The sequence below is a fragment of the Telopea speciosissima genome, chromosome 11 (assembly GCF_018873765.1).
Source record: "Telopea speciosissima isolate NSW1024214 ecotype Mountain lineage chromosome 11, Tspe_v1, whole genome shotgun sequence".
Taxonomy (NCBI): domain Eukaryota; kingdom Viridiplantae; phylum Streptophyta; class Magnoliopsida; order Proteales; family Proteaceae; genus Telopea; species Telopea speciosissima.
In genome coordinates this window covers 54,817,573-54,833,477 of record NC_057926.1, presented here as the reverse complement: position 1 = coordinate 54,833,477, position 15,905 = coordinate 54,817,573, and the positions used below count along the sequence as shown (strand labels likewise).

General features: G+C 39.8%; 1 protein-coding gene across 1 annotated transcript; it reads right to left on the bottom strand.

The window, feature by feature from the left end:
* Window positions 1-8,658: 8,658 nt before the first annotated feature.
* On the bottom strand, window positions 8,659-13,454 carry LOC122645379 (transcription factor MYB53-like). Its single transcript, XM_043838687.1, has 5 exons — window positions 13,316-13,454; window positions 13,082-13,211; window positions 12,871-12,970; window positions 9,187-9,532; window positions 8,659-8,840 (listed from the first exon to the last, which is right to left on the bottom strand). Exons 1-5 carry the CDS (start codon window positions 13,446-13,448, stop codon window positions 8,659-8,661), a joined length of 891 nt encoding a protein of 296 aa, XP_043694622.1. The 5' UTR covers window positions 13,449-13,454.
* Window positions 13,455-15,905: the final 2,451 nt, after the last annotated feature.

Genomic DNA, 15,905 nt, shown 5'->3' with positions numbered 1-15,905 from the left:
TTCTTCTACTTATTATAGTTTATCAGGGCTAACAAATTTGAATTTTATTGTAACAGTTTTTCTGCGCACCATTTTTTTTTGCTAAAGGTCAGCAATTTGTATTAGAAAAAGGGAGAAAATGGATACATTATATGATTACATGGATCCAAATCAAGTGAATCTATAATACGGTCTCCCTAGAGCTTCCCAGCTCACCATACAGGTGACAAAGCTTGGCATTGAATCCCAGTTTGTAGAAGTTCTTCTTTTTGCTGCATGAGTCGCTAGGGCCTCTGCAGCAGAGTTTGCTTCCCGGAAACAGTGCGTGATTCTCCATTGTATTGAGTCAAGATATGCCACCACTCTCCACCAATCTTGCATATATTTCCAAGGGAGAGTGCGATTGATCATTGGGAAATCACAGATTCCAATGATCATGGCGCCATGATCATTGGGAAATCACAGATTCTAGGCATTAATTTTGAATCATTCACTAGCAGGACATCAATGAATGTAACTGTCCACCATCACTCTGTGATCAGACAATTGAAGCTGGTTTTGTTCCTACCAAGGAAGTCTTTTCCAAAGTTTTGGTCTGCAAATTTGATTGATGTGTGTATTTCCTTCGTTGTTTGGGGCTGAGACATAATTCACATTTTGTATCGTATGGCATTTATTCTTTTTTGGGTGTAAAAAAAAATGTCCTCTTATTATTGTTATTACATTGTAATTGGTGTCTTGTTTGGTTAGACAAGTTGTAATTTCATACTCAAAAGTTATGTGAGGAAGTGAAATATCATGTCTGCACATATGGCAATACACTTTAACCATGTCACTGAGATCGTGCCTATATGGTTTGAAGAAGTATCTCATTGATACTTTTGTTGCTTGTTATTATATATTCTCAGCTTGAGGTGCTTCTTATTAGATTTGATGAAGACGATCATAAATTGGTTTGATTTTTTATTTGATATGACCGGCAGGATATCAATGGAATTAACTTGTCGCATCTTTTAAAAATACAGTCTTCAATGGATACAAAATCTTGAGGATATTTTAAATGCTTTAATCTCATGTTAACTCAATCGGCATTTTTTCTCCTAAGTCTATAAAATCAATTGCTACAAAAGACAAAGCTATCTACCATTGCTCCTTCAGTGTGTATTTATTAGTATTCATTTCTACTATTTTGTCTCTCATTTTTCTATATCATAATGTTTTATGATATGCATTAATATTTATTGAAAAAAAGTCAAGAGATTGATACTATTTTGCGCATTGAGAAAGTCTCACTACCTTATAAAACCAAAATAATTTGCTCTCCAAACACTTAATAAATGCTTACACGTGAAGGAGGAATTCCTTCACCACAGTAAAGGAGGAATTCCTTCACCGATGGCCATCATTGGCCTTATAATGGCCTTGGATAGGTGCCAAGGAATAGCAGAGGGTATTTAGACCTCCAATAAATGGACGGGGATGATGTAATAACAACCCTAGATAGATTAGTGTTTCCTTCACCATAGATAAAGAAAAACTTTCACCATGGGTCCATTTATAGTTCAAGATTAATCTATATCAAATGCAAAACATTACTCCATGGTTATTAAGATAAGCTTCTGTATAGGACTCACATTTTTTGAGTCACATGACATGTCAGATGGGATTCAAATTTTGTGAACAAGTAGACCTTAAAGTCTCTTGCTCACATGTCGAGTTTAATGCAAAATGAAAATAACTAAGAGACAAAATAAAATTTTGTAAATGGAAGACTATCATAGAGGGTGCATACCAACACAGAGACTATGGAGGGGGTGTATACTAATACTATTTGGGGGGGGGGGGGGAGAAATGATTAAATTTGGTTTTGAAACTTGACAGCTGACCAATCCAAACCTTATTCTATCTATATGACAATTGGAATTAAGGGTGTAACCGGGTTGGGCTGAGCCAAGTTTTTGAAAACCCAGGCTAGGCTTGGGCCGCTTGGCCATTTTTTTTTGCTTTCATGTATATTTGCATATGAACATACATAGGGTGGGGTTGGGCTGGTCTGGGCTCAACCCAAGGCCTAAGCTCAAGCTTGGGTCAGGAAATGCCTCAAATGCCAGCCCATGCCCTGAAATTTCGGGCAGGCTTCAGAAGGGTTGATTAGTTCCCCGCGCCAAACTCGCAGTACAAATAAAAATTTCATCATCATACTTCATGTGGCTGAACTAAGAAGATTAGGTCCTTGAATTGTCTTCTTGTTTTTTTTTTTTGGCAGGAAAGAAGTTTATTCATTAACAGATAGTGTAGGAGCCGAGGATTCTGGATGACATAGTTCCAGAATCCAGGGAGAGGAATTAGGTCATTCTGACATACACGAAACTGACAGGATCCTCCAGGCAAGAGGATCATCAGCAACTGAGTCGATGTCTCTTGATACATAAGTAGAAGAGTAGGAAATAAAGAAGGAAGCTAAATGCTGAACGTCTTGAATCAGGTGGTCCTTGAATTGTGAAACCATAGTCTTTAATTCCTGGGAAATTATTGATATATGAGGTAGTGTGTTGTTTCATAAGTTAAAAGCTATTCCACTAGTAGCCCTATCATTTTCACCCTCACCCCACAACTCACCCTTATAGTTGGCTTATTCTCCTGCAACATCTCGGCATTGGCATCTTCTCCTGCCATGGGTTTTGGAGCATCTGTTATGTGCTTGGTGGGACCCAATTTGAGGTATTGTGTCCACATTAGAGTGAAACAGGGTCAGGTTTTTTTTGCCATTTGTGCCCTTATATGTACTGAAAAAAAATGAGAGATTTTTAACATCAATCATTCTTAAAAATAATCCTAAAAATTTGAAGTCTTAACATAATACATAATAGTTAATATATAGTTAACCTAAAATTAGGATTGGGCTGCACCGGGGTCATCCTGAGGCTTCAGCCCAGGCCCGGCCAGGCCTTGGGCCTAAAATTCCCAACCTAGGCCCCCACCCCGTGAGCTGAAAATCCCAGCCCAGGCCCTATCCAGGCTTAGGTAGGCTCGGTTCCAATGGGCCAAATTTAGAACCCTAGTATGGGATATGTTAATTAAATGACTTGATTTAATGAATTCTATTACACTTAGTCTGCTTAGCCCATTGGTCAAGTACCCCCAACCCAACCGTCACCACATCTCTCGAGTGGCAGTGCCTTTTATCTCTGGTGCCAACCATCTTTTCCTAGTGACGGGTAATCAGGCATGATCTTTGATTCCTTTCTCTCTCACTCATGCTGTCATGCATGAGCATGATTCTAAGTATCAGTATCGTATCATTCATATGTATTGGTTTTGCTAGTCAATGATACCAATATCGTGCTGATACCGTATAGATAGCACGGTACGGAAAAGGAGTAAAATGGTCAGAAAACTCATTTTTTTAAAAATTTCGAGGATAATGTTGTTCGATACAATCGATCCGGACCGATAACGTATCAATATCGTATCGATTTTGCGTGTTGCCGATATCAATTTCGATGCCATGCACTAAAACCATGTGCAATTAACCATGTTTGGATTTACCTAATCCCCTCAACAATTGAACCCTTGAAATTTGTTGCTTATTAATTAAAATTTTTTTTTTCGGGGAGGGGTCACCCTGTTTTTTCTATTTCTAATTCTTTTATTTAAATTATTTTTATGTAAACCACAATTTCGAGACCTAAATTGCCCTAAATTTTAGTTTGATGTCCAGTTTGGTTATAAAAACTCTGGATCACAGGTACATATAGGTTTGTTTGTAAGATAGCCCTGATAGACAGTTTCCTAAAGAGTTTTATTTTTATTTTTTGGGGGTAAGATCCTAAAGAGTTCATATATAGTAGGTTTTGTTATAAAGGTTTCTTGATTAATTAGGTATAAAATCTTATAGTAATTACTGTAGAAAAGGAATATACACTAAAAAAATGTGTTATACTAAGAGGGCACAAAAGTAAAATTACAGAATATTTGACATCTTAAGGGTTCAATAAGAAAATCTGTTCATGTTTTTTATACCATAGTCATAAATAGAAGGTGAATAGTCCTCATATTTTTGTTGTGCTCGTCTATTTAAGTCTCATCTTTTTTGGTAGAAACGAAACAACACTAAAAAAGAGCAAAAGAAAATATATGTTGTGTGACGGATTGATCTCTCTGCAACTTGAGATGTTGGAGAAAACTAACCAGGTAAGGCCTTAGTTAGTAAGTTTGGGAACGGCAATTGAACGGGAATGGATAAGTACGGCAATTGAACGGGAATGGACGGTAATAATGCTTTTCAAAAATCCGGCTTCATAAAACGCATATGGTAATAATATGGTACACGTTTAATACGGGTATAATACGGCATAGACGGTAATAATACTTTTAAAAAAACGGACATATATTCATTATATAACATGCATTCACCACCTAATAAACAAAATAATATCATGATTTTATGAACTAAAATAAACACAATAATATAATATGCTATATAACATCTCTAAGATTATCATTTAACATACCAAAATATCAATAATTTACAAGAAATGAATGTAGATTGTGTGAAAATGAGATGAGCAAGTTAATTACCTTATCATTAAATCATTCTTCCAACATTACATTTCTTTCTATCTACAATGAGATAACCATATATTTTTAACTAGATGTATTATTGTGAAGGGGGATGAGTTCCCACTAATTAACCAACACAAGACAAGAGGGAGAGTTCCAGATATGGATCTTTACTGTACACATTAGTTACAAGAGACAGAAAAACAAAATAAAATAGAATAGAGATTGAGCCGTTCTCGCCAATATCACACTAGATTCATTTGCTTCACTACTACCATCAAAGTTCAAAGACCAGAGAAACAAGAGGAGAGTACAAGACTTAAGTGCCGCGTTATGGGTCCCAAAGAAATAATCAAATCCATCTCTATCGTAAATAAAAGCTCGCGCATATGACAAGTTAAAGTAGAAAAAGATCTAAAAACACAAAAAGTGTCAGAACACGCTCTCTCTCCCTCTCTCTTTCTTTATTTTCCCAAAAATTAAATTTCTCTTCTCCACCGACCTTTCTGCAATCTTCACAGAGCTGAGGCTTAGAGATCTTGAGCTGCCCAAAGCATTGCAGAGCTTCCGTTCTTGGTCTTTGAACTTTGTGATTTTTGGTTTGATTAGCAAACAATAGGAACTAAAGAAAGGGATACTAACCGAACAACAGTGGAAGAAGGAGAAACATCGCTGCTGCCGTCGCTGACGAAGCTTTGTTGAATGGAGATGGGGAGGATGATTGGAGATGGAGGGCGGCTACTGTTGCCTGCTACAGTTAGATGTTCAACGCAAATCGAAAGGGATGAAAGGGACAGTGAAATCGTTTCCCTAAATTCTAACCTTTTGGGTATTTAAAAAAAAAAAAAAAAAACATATACATTGTATAATACATGTATTATACAAGTATAATACACGTATTATACAAATATAATACTCAACCGATTTAAAAATGTGTTTTTTTTATATAAAAATACAGGGATGGGAGTATTATATGTTCAAAAATTTGGGTACACGTATAATATGTGTATTATACACGTATTTACTAACTAAGGGTAAGGCTAACCCCACCCTCTCTCACCCTTAATTACTTATTTATTTACCTTTATTGTGAATCTTTGCTTTTCTTGTATGAATTTTAGTTAACATTTTCTTGGAATCCGACATTAGAGTGCTCTTTTTAGGTTCAATCAAGCCATATTGGATTTTCATCAAGTTCCGGTCCACGGACTCTAAACATTTGTAGATGGACAAGCTATAACTTTTCATACAAAATATCTGCAGAGGATTGCTAGAAATTTTCCACGTGATGAGTGTGTGGTATTATTTTATTTTCAAGATGTATGTGTGTGACTTAATCTAATTGGAGACTAGAGAAAGATATGCGTCTTGTGCGAGGAGAAGGTGGGCGATCATTTTCAGATTTCAGATGCTTGGGAGTGTGGCCTACGTCAGCACTCCCAATTGCTAGAAATTTTAAAATATTGCTATATATATATATACCACGACAGTCATTTCTAGATGTTGATATGCTGATATAGAAAATAAGTGCTCTCAAAGTTTTCAAGGGGGAGAGTAATGAAGCCCCCTATTAATAGCCATATTTAAAAAGCTGTAAAAAAACTACTCATTTATAAATATTGGACTTCTACCTATACTTGATCGCCTCCTGGTCCAATCGACTGTCCTAACTAGCCGTTAGAGCCAATGGCTCAGTTTACCCTTTACTACTTTTGGTCGATAGAGCATATGGGCATCCGGGGCTACAGAATGTAATAATAGCCATATGTCCATATGACGTGTTAAGATTAGTAGGTCACATCATAGAGGGTCCCCATATATCAAAGAGTTTGGATCTGCTACCCACATGGGGACGAGTGGGAACAGATTTGAATCCTCCATGGGGATGTGGGACCTATCTCTAAGGTGCGGTACCCATTACCCATGGAGGGGTCAGATCTCTCCCCACTAGTCCCCATGTGGGTAGCTGATTCGGATCCCTACACCAGGTCTCGCATGCTTGTGTGGGACACTTTTCCTATTTTGGCATTTTTCAAAGAGACATTGAAAATACTCCATATTTTAAAATTTTAGCACTTCGAAAATCATGTCTCTCTAGAGCCTCTTCATTCGTTGACACAGTGGAATTGCAACAAAGTTTCATACTTCCCTAAGTTCCTGAACAACTTGATCCTATGTATGCAGAAGAAGCTGAGGAATTCCAAACCTTACGGAGTTGGCGCAACATCAGAGTCGAGCAAACCTTATTGAGGAACTACGTCATCATAGCCGAGCCAATTTGACTAAGATGGCACGACATCAAAGCCGAACAAACCTAAACCCAAAGGCACGACATTGAAGCTGAGCAAACATAACCAAGGTGTTGCAGCGCTCAAGCCAGGTAAACCTGGCCGAGCAAAAGCCCACGCGCATGGCCAACCAAATTGAGCCAAACACAAATGCTCATGCAAATGGTCGATCAACATAGGCCGAGTAAAAGCTCAGGCCTATGGTCGATCAAACTGAGCCGAGCAAACACTCAAGCCTATGGCCAACCAAAATAGGCCAAACAAACGCTTAGGCCTATTGCTGAGCAAACACTCATGCCTATGGCCGAGCAAACAAGGCCAAGAAAAGCCTAAGCTGTGGCCGACCAAACTTGACCACCCAAACTTAGGTCTTAGCCAACCAAAATCTGTCCGACAAAAAAAAAGAAAAAAAAAAAGGCAAAAAGGCATCAAATTTTATTCCCTCATACCCATTTTGTGCTCAAGGTAGTAGGAGACATCTGATATACATAAAAATAAAGATAAAGTACATGTACCCCTATAATGCATCTTATATTCCTCGTATCTTCCTAAGTGGTCCAATATTCCACGTACCACCCTTTAATATTCCACGTACCACATCTATTTTACACCCCAAATGCCAGATCGGTCCAATCCATTAAATACCACCGTTAGATGCCAAAATTTTGACCATTTTACCTTTTACTCTATTTTCTTCAATCTGAAAAGACTTAATTACCTTCACTTATTTGTTGCCCTAAACTAATTAAAAATGACCATTTTACCCTTTGTTTTATTTTTATAAATGAAAAGACCTAATTGCCCTCATTTATGTATTACCCCAACCTAATTTGAAAAGACTATTTCACCCCTAAATATTTGTTCCTAAAAATCCCAAAATGCCCTCATCTTCCCCAAATCATCATCTTCTTTTACATACCCACTGTTGCGTGTGAAAACCTCCGATGCTCGGTTCGTCCACGAATGGACCTGCAAAAACCAAGCGATGAGCACAAGAGAACCGGTGTGGCTCCGGCCTAAGACTCTCCGATGCTCAAGTTATGTCTCCAATGCAACAGCGTAACTGCGTAGTAAAAAGCCAGATGATCGATGGTGTTCCATACCTGGGTATTTATAGAGTGAGGAGGAGATGAGGCGATTGGGAGAGTCCTAGTATGGTAGGAATCCTTCTTTCGGAAGGTTCTCCCGCGCATAGCAGAGTGGAGATCTATTTTCAGGGTCGGACTCTTATTAAGGTAAGAGTCCATGTAGAGTGCGATTCCGTGTTGTGCTGGGATCGTGGCTCGATTCCTATCCCGTGATTCTCGGGATGTGCTGACGTGGCCCGGAGGTCCCCGGTGGGGTGCTATGGCAGCTTCAGTGGAGGAGGGCTTCATCCTCGGAGGTCGGCCCTGGGGGTCGGCAAAGGAGGTCGGCAAGGGAGGTCGGCCCGAGAGGTTGGTCTCGGCCGCAAGCTCGGCCGCAAGCTCGGCCAGGAGTCTATGGCTGACCTGTATGAGCTCGGCCTCAGCCACTGGCTGGCTCGCTCGAGTTTGGCTCTGTCAGGTGACTTATCGGAGATGGGGTCGGTCCGGTCTCCTGCTCGGCCCAACTAGGTTCTCGGACTGAGGTCGGGTCGGCCATGTGGCAGCCTCTGATAGGAGGGGTGTTTTATGCCTCATCACCCACCACCACCACCACCACCCACCATTGGCTTTGGGTTCTAAGACAAATGCGAGGAAAAGGGCTATCATTGTTGCGGAGAAGAAATCAAGTATCGAAATGGTCGATGAAGATGGAGTATCGGAAGCCAGCGGCGGGGATGAGAAGTTTTCTGGTGGGAAGGATCTCAGCCATTCTCTCTTCCAGTTTTAGCCAGCAACCGCAGCTCGCGAACAGCGACTGTTTTTACCACCTCTGACCCATTTGATAACTGTTGAATTAGAAGCTCAGCTGTTCCTGTGTTAGCTTTGATTGCAGCTTTGGAAGCTGCAGCCACTGCAATGGTTTCCATTGTCGTATCTGGACTATCTGATGGATCAAAATGTATCCCATGAGCAGAGCACCACTGGGAGATTAGATTTCGGAGAGCTCGATTTGGCACAAGACGAGTGTGAGTAAGGATCTGTCCTGTCTTTGGACAGCTGCAATGCCCTTCTTCCATCCAATGGGCTATGGAAAGTCGATCATAGGTCTGCCCCGTTGAGATTATTACCGAGTCTCGCATCAAGTCCAAAGATATTGGGCAAATTAAATCCTTTGGAATTGGAACACTAGATTCACCATTATCCAAAGCAATAAGACCCTGGTTCTATTTCTTATGGTTACTAGTTCCCATTTCTTCATCCTCAAAGCCAAAAAGCAAAATCTGCAATACCTTGTAAGGGCGACAAACCCATTGAGTACTGAGACAGTCGGTTCAACTTCCCCTCAAGATTATAAATCTGCTCTTCCAGGAATTCAATCTCAACTCTACAAGTTTTTGCATCTCGAATCCCCAATCTGTCGATGAAAAGAGTACGCAACTCTTCCTGATCAGGAATATGTCCCCGCTCAAACTCTTCAAGGAAGGAGAAGAGCTGAAGCCGCAGCATCTCATCACGTTGGTCAATAAATAACTTGGCTTTGCTTGACTGGCTCTGCATAAGCTCAATATGCTCTCTGATGTCCAGAGATAGCTCGAGCTCTTTCAACGGGAATATGTCGAGGAGCGTGGAGATCTCCTGGTTGAGGTCGTGGAAATGACCAGAAATCGAAGAGTTCTGGAGGAGGCTTCCGATACTTCCCAGAGAGCATATTGGGTGAGATCCTTCCCACCAGAAAACTTCTCATCCCCGCCGCTGGCTTCCGATACTCCATCTTCACCGACCATTTCGATACTCGATTTCTTATCCGCAACAATGATAGCCCTTTTCCTCGCATTTGTCTTAGAACCCAAAGCCAATGGTGGGTGGTGGTGGGTATGTAAAAGAAGATGATGATTTGGGGAAGATGAGGGCATTTTGGGATTTTCAAGAATAAATATTTAGGGGGTAAAATAGTCTTTTCAAATTAGATTAGGGTAATACATAAATGAGGGCAATTAGGTCTTTTTATTTATAAAAATAAAACAAAGGGTAAAATGATCATTTTCAATTAATTTAGGACAACAAATAAGTGAGGGTAATTAAGTCTTTTTAGATTTAAGAAAATGAAGCAAAAGGTAAAATGGTCAAAATTTTGGTATTTAACGGATTGGATCCATCTGGCATTTGGGATGTAAAGCTAGGGTGGTACGTGGAATATTGAGCTGCTTAGGAGAGTACGAGGAATATTGGGTGCATTATAGGGGGGGTACATGTACTTTACCCTAAAAGTAACCCGCCAATGGGTGATTAACACGTGGCAGAAGATTGGTCAAAGGTAAGGAATGGGCCAGAACTGGAAGGAACCATTAGGAAACGGATCCGTTGGCATTAAAGCCCTTAGGACTCAAAGTCTATGCAAAGGAGTCAACTCTCCACTTTGCAGAGTTGTACTGAGATTTAGATTCCTCACCACCCACGAGAGGATAGAACACGTTTCCTGAATCAAGGGAAACACGAGCTCTGCTTCATTACGCACGAGAAGATACCCAAATTCTTGAAAGGGGAAGGGCTCTGCAACCGCCTTTCCTTTATATAGAAAAGAGGGGCCAAGGTCTCCATACCCCATCTGATACTAATTGTTGTCCGGGTCTGATGTTAAGCATTAGAGTTTCTCCTTGGAGTCTACTCTAGGTATCTCTTGTGCCTTTCACCTTTTGTAGGTCGTTCACGTCATCCACTCAGATTTCAACGGCAACACCACCCAATTCAACCAACTAGTTTTAAAAAATGATAAGACTAATGGTTGAACCACAATATGAGGCTGCCTAAGGGTATCAACTGGTTGTGCTCATAGTAATCGTGCTTTAAATGGACTAAATGCCTAATTAAGCCATAACGGTTCATAAACAGGCTAAAATCATGCGAAATGGGCTATAAATAATTGGTTAACGTACGTTGCTGATCTATCTTAATCGGGAATTCGTTGGGCCACAACCAAACTCCATTACCAACCGGTTAGTAATGGGGCTAAGCCCAGTACCAGGTTATTTAGCAGGTCAGTCTAGTGTGGGGCTTTAACTAGCTAGGCCTTTTAGTTCGGGCCTTAAATTGATACGCCTAGGCCCGCCTAAATTTTATTTTTCTTTTTTCGGTCAGGCATCGGTTTTGGTGTTAGCATCTGTTATGTGCTTGGTAGGATCCAATTTGAGGTATGGTCATTAAATTGAGTCAATCTAGTATGTGATTGGGGTGAAAATGTGAAACAGGGCTGGTTTTTTTTTTTTTTTTTTTGCCATCTATACCCTTACATGTACTAAAAAAAATGAGACATCATCAACATCAATTATTTTCAAAAATAATCCGAAAAATTTGAAGCTTTAAACATATTATGTAATAGTTAATATAAAATCAAGGTCGCGTTAAACTGGGTCGGGCCTAAGCTGAAAAGGACTGGATTTATTCCCAGGTTTCAACCCAATCCAGGCCTCAAGCCTAAAATTCCCAACCTAGGGTGTTCTCGTGAGAGAGAAAGAGACATGTGCGTATAAGAACTTCTGATGACTTTTTTGTGTGAAAAAGCTTGTGAACACACTTCAGTAGCCGAAAAGAAATCTTTGAAAGCGAAGAAGAAGAAGAGGCTGAGAAGGAAACTATAAAAGGAGGTGGTGAAGAGATGAGCCACCAACTTGTAAGTTGTAATTCTTCCCATTTCCAGTTTGAAAGTCAAAAGGAAATATGAAAATTAAGGGCAATTAATGAATGTTCTTAACAACTATCAAAATCATTAGACACCTTCTTCTTAGACCAAATAAATTCCAAAGACACTGATAGCCGACAGCTGCCATCATGTTAACATTTTTAGGGATTTTTTTTTTTAGGAATTAGAGAACTTTAATAGGGTGGGGGAGGAGAGAGGCAATAGGAGATGGCGATAGACCCTAAGGTGGTTTGAATTCATGACCTCTTATTTGAGGAGTTGGTCTTTTGCCAACTGAGTTGGTCCCTAGGATTCATTTTTAGGGATTTCTTTCTCTTTCTTTGGATACTGAGTGATTGATCATTCGATCGATCTACTTGAGTGTTAGTGTGACCTTGGTATCGGGCGATCTGTACTGGTTTTGTACCTTGTTGATCTTGGTTGTGCTAATATCGTATCGGTGACACAAGACGAACAAGAGTTAAAATGGTCAAAAAGCGTATTTTTAAAAAAATATCCGGAACAAATTTATCTGATATGATCGATCCTTGTCCAAAACCAATACGATACCGTATAAATTTCCGAGTTTAACGATACCCATTCCGTTACCATGCACTAAAACCATGAGTGTGACCTTATGAATTAAATAGAGGAAATTCTGATTTACCCCTTTTAATTTGAAAAGGATCTGAAATTAAATTAAGAAGCTCGCGAGATCTGCAAATTGCAAACTAGGTCCTCTTTTATGATGTACTAGCTGGGTTTAAAGAATCTCATGTTTAATCTATCAGGACCGAGAGCCTTTTGGGGTTTAGTAGCATTGATGGCCAACAGAATCTCTTTGGAAGAGGGCACATGAGGTAATTTTACAATAACACTTTAGATTTATTTATGGGTTTTTTACAATTACCACCCCAAAATCTTTATTATCTATTATTACCCCCCCAAAAACTTTCAAATAACTGTTACCCCCTTTGTTGCATACTAATAACAAACTGACCCCACCGTTACATTTTCGTAACGGAGAGGGTTAGTCGTGACAGTTTGCCGTTGTCACGAATTTTTTAAGACCAAAATACCCTTTTGGGGTGATAATTGTAAAAAAAAAAAAAAAAAAAACCCATCACCGTCCCTTCTCCTCCTCCTTCTCCTTCTTCTTCTTCTTCTTCCTCTTCTTCCTCCTCTGCAACCCCAACCCCAAAATGTGGCTGCCATCAAACCAAAATCAAAAACCTTGGACCGATAGAAATTTCAGGTTTTTTTCAGGCCCATTTGAAAAACCCAATTAAATTCTCACCCATATAAGTGGCGTCTGGAGTACCCTGATGTGGGTATTCCAATAGTTCTTGATTTCATTGTCCGTTCTTCCGGGTAATCTACCAGCAATTAGAGACCATCTAAATATTTGAAAAAAGTCCCAAATGAGTTCATACTGGAAGTGCTTTCAGATTCTCAATTAAATGTGTAATCGAAAAGAATTGATGAGAAGGAAAGAGAAGGGGGCTTACTTGTTTCCAAGTAAACTATGGAGTTTGATGATGAGCTCGTCTTCTTCTTCAGTAAAATTGCCTCTTTTGAGATCAGGCCTCAGGTAATTTATCCATCTTAATCTGCAACTCTTTCCACAACGCAGCAAACCTGAAACACACACATAAATGGAGAGAAAGAGAGTTAGAGAGGAAGTAACGATGGGTTTTCTCTAGCTTGGCTGATTTGGGTTAGGTTAATCCTAAATGGGTTACCTGCGGCTCTGGGGAGAGATCTCCAGCAGCCCTCGCCATGGGCTCTGTTGTAGTTGATGAGGCGCTGATCTTCTTCTTTGGTCCATGCACCTTTGTTGGTGTGGGCTTTCTCACAGCAAAGAGAACGACCCATCTGTCTATCTCTCTTCTATGTGTTCTGCTGCTGCTTCTTTTATGTGTTTTGTGCCCTTTTAATTAGAGAGAGAGAGGATTTATGGAAAGGAGTACTGGAACAAAGGAACGAGAGGATTTATATGAGGAAGAAACTCTTGAGTACCAATTGAGTCGAACCCTTTCGTGGGCATTTGACCGACTTAGTGAGGAAGACGAGTAGTTACAAGATAGGATCAGAAAAGAGATGCTCAATGCTGAATGGGATTTGGTAGGTAGGTCTACTTTTTCATGAGAGTTAAAAGAAATTAAACGAAATCTCATCATTTAAACGAGAGGGAGAGGGAGAGAGATTTCTCTTTCCATATTTTTGTTATTTGATTTCTGTAAAGGTTGTTCTAGAAAGAATTTGATCCAATGAAACTGGTTTTATGCAGAGGAGGAAGAAGAAGAAGAAGGAGGAGAAAGAGGAGGAGAAGGGACGGTGATGGGTTTTTTTTTTTTTTTTTTTACAATTACCACCCCAAAACCCCAAAAGGTTATTTTGGTCCTAAAAAATTCGTGACAACGGCACACTGTCACGACTAACCCTCTCCGTTACAGAAATGTAACGGTGGGGTCAGTTAGTTATTAGTATGCAACAGAGGGGGGTAACAGTTGTTTGAAAGTTTTTGGGGGGTAATAGTAGATAGTAAAGATTTTGAGGTGATAATTATAAAAAACCCTTTATTTATTTATTTTCTTCTCTTTTGTATTTCCCTCATCCATCATGCTTCTCCGTTCCACCACCCACATTTGTAGTAAGCAAGGATACCAAACCATCGAGTTCACACACAGCCAAAAATAAAAATAAAATAAAAAAGATTCCAAACTTGTTGCCAAATTTTTGCTAACAAACTCAAAAGAGTGGTTAGTGGGCTGATTTGCAACAATCAGTCTATTTTCATTGAAGGTAGAAGCATTATCAAGAACATTCTATTATTTCATGAGATTGTTAGGAGATTCGAAAGAAAGAACCACGTGTCTACTGCTTTGCTCAAGCTTGATATCTACAAAGTCTTCGATTCTTAAAAAAAAATTTCATCGATCAAGGCGTTCTTATCTAAGATTTTCTCCCCCCTGCTTTTATCTCTTAGGTGTTGCAATGCATTTGACTAGCTCACTTTTCTGATCTAGTCAATGGAAGCCCATTAGGAATCTATCTGGGATATCATGTCCTCCTACATCTACACTTTGGCTATGGAAGTTATGTCAAGAAATGTTCAATCCAAGGTAGAGTAGAACTTAATTGATTTGTTTTCAAACTGTGAATTTTTTCAAGGGCTCATGTTCTTTGTGCCGTAGCGCAAGCTGCGCCCAGACACATGGGCCTGCCACGCAAGGGGGCAGGGTGGTCATTGCGCCCACTCCCATGTGTCTGGGCGCAGCCTGCACCCCCGGCACAGAAAACATTCTCCCTTCTTTCAATTATCTCATCTTGCCTTTGTGGACGACTTTATGATCTGCTCAAAAAACAGTCCTCATTCACGAGAAGCTATTATGGAAGTTATCACATCCGAGTCGATTGTATCGGGCCTTCCCATTTATAGGCAGAAATCCGAATTATTCTTAGCCGATTTTCTGAGTAGGCAGAAATCCCAGTTTCCGGTCAAGTATCTTGGCCGCTCATTAATAACCTCTAGGTTGATATTCCTAGACGACATCTAGAAATTAAAAGCTTCAGTTATGGAAAGCAAAAAATTTTTAGGAAAATTTACACATACCACCCCTGAGGTTTGACGAAAGGATATTTTCATCCCCTAGTTTTGAAAAATTCTGCGTACCCCCCTGAGGTTTGCAAACGATAACAAATAAGCCCATTCCATCAGTTCATGACTAACACTGTTAAAAATTAGACTTGAACTGATGAAATTACCCTTACAAATTGGGCACCTCAAATTGGTCAAGTATCTTGGCCTACATTTATTGGATGCTGGTCTTTAGTTTGCCTAAAGCTATCATGCTAAAGGTGGAAATCCTGCTTGCACACACTAAGAAATAAACATGTTATCCAATCTTGGGACATTCATATCTAGTCATAGAAGTCCGAAAACTTAGGAAAAAAAACAACGAAAAAAGAAACAAAGAAATTGACAGCGCAGATGAAAGTCTTTCTGTGCTTGGTCTGGTAACTTCCTGGCCGATGGGCGAGTGTCATTCATGTTATCTTATGCCCATCTCACTATAGAAACACACTTAGCATCCTATTCTGCATGTAATTGTAACCCAAAAGTCGGTGAGAGTACAAAGGGGTTAGTGTCTATTGTTGAGAGAGAATTAGAGCGCCTTGTAGTAGCCTAATAGGCGATGGTGTGGATGAGAAAGGAGTAGAGTAACCCGTAAGAGACTTCTAAAGCTTTGAAGAGGGAGTGGAGTGCCAAAGTGGGGAGGGTATCGCTAGATAGGACTCGATGGGATCAAGGGAGGTGGGAAGGTAAGT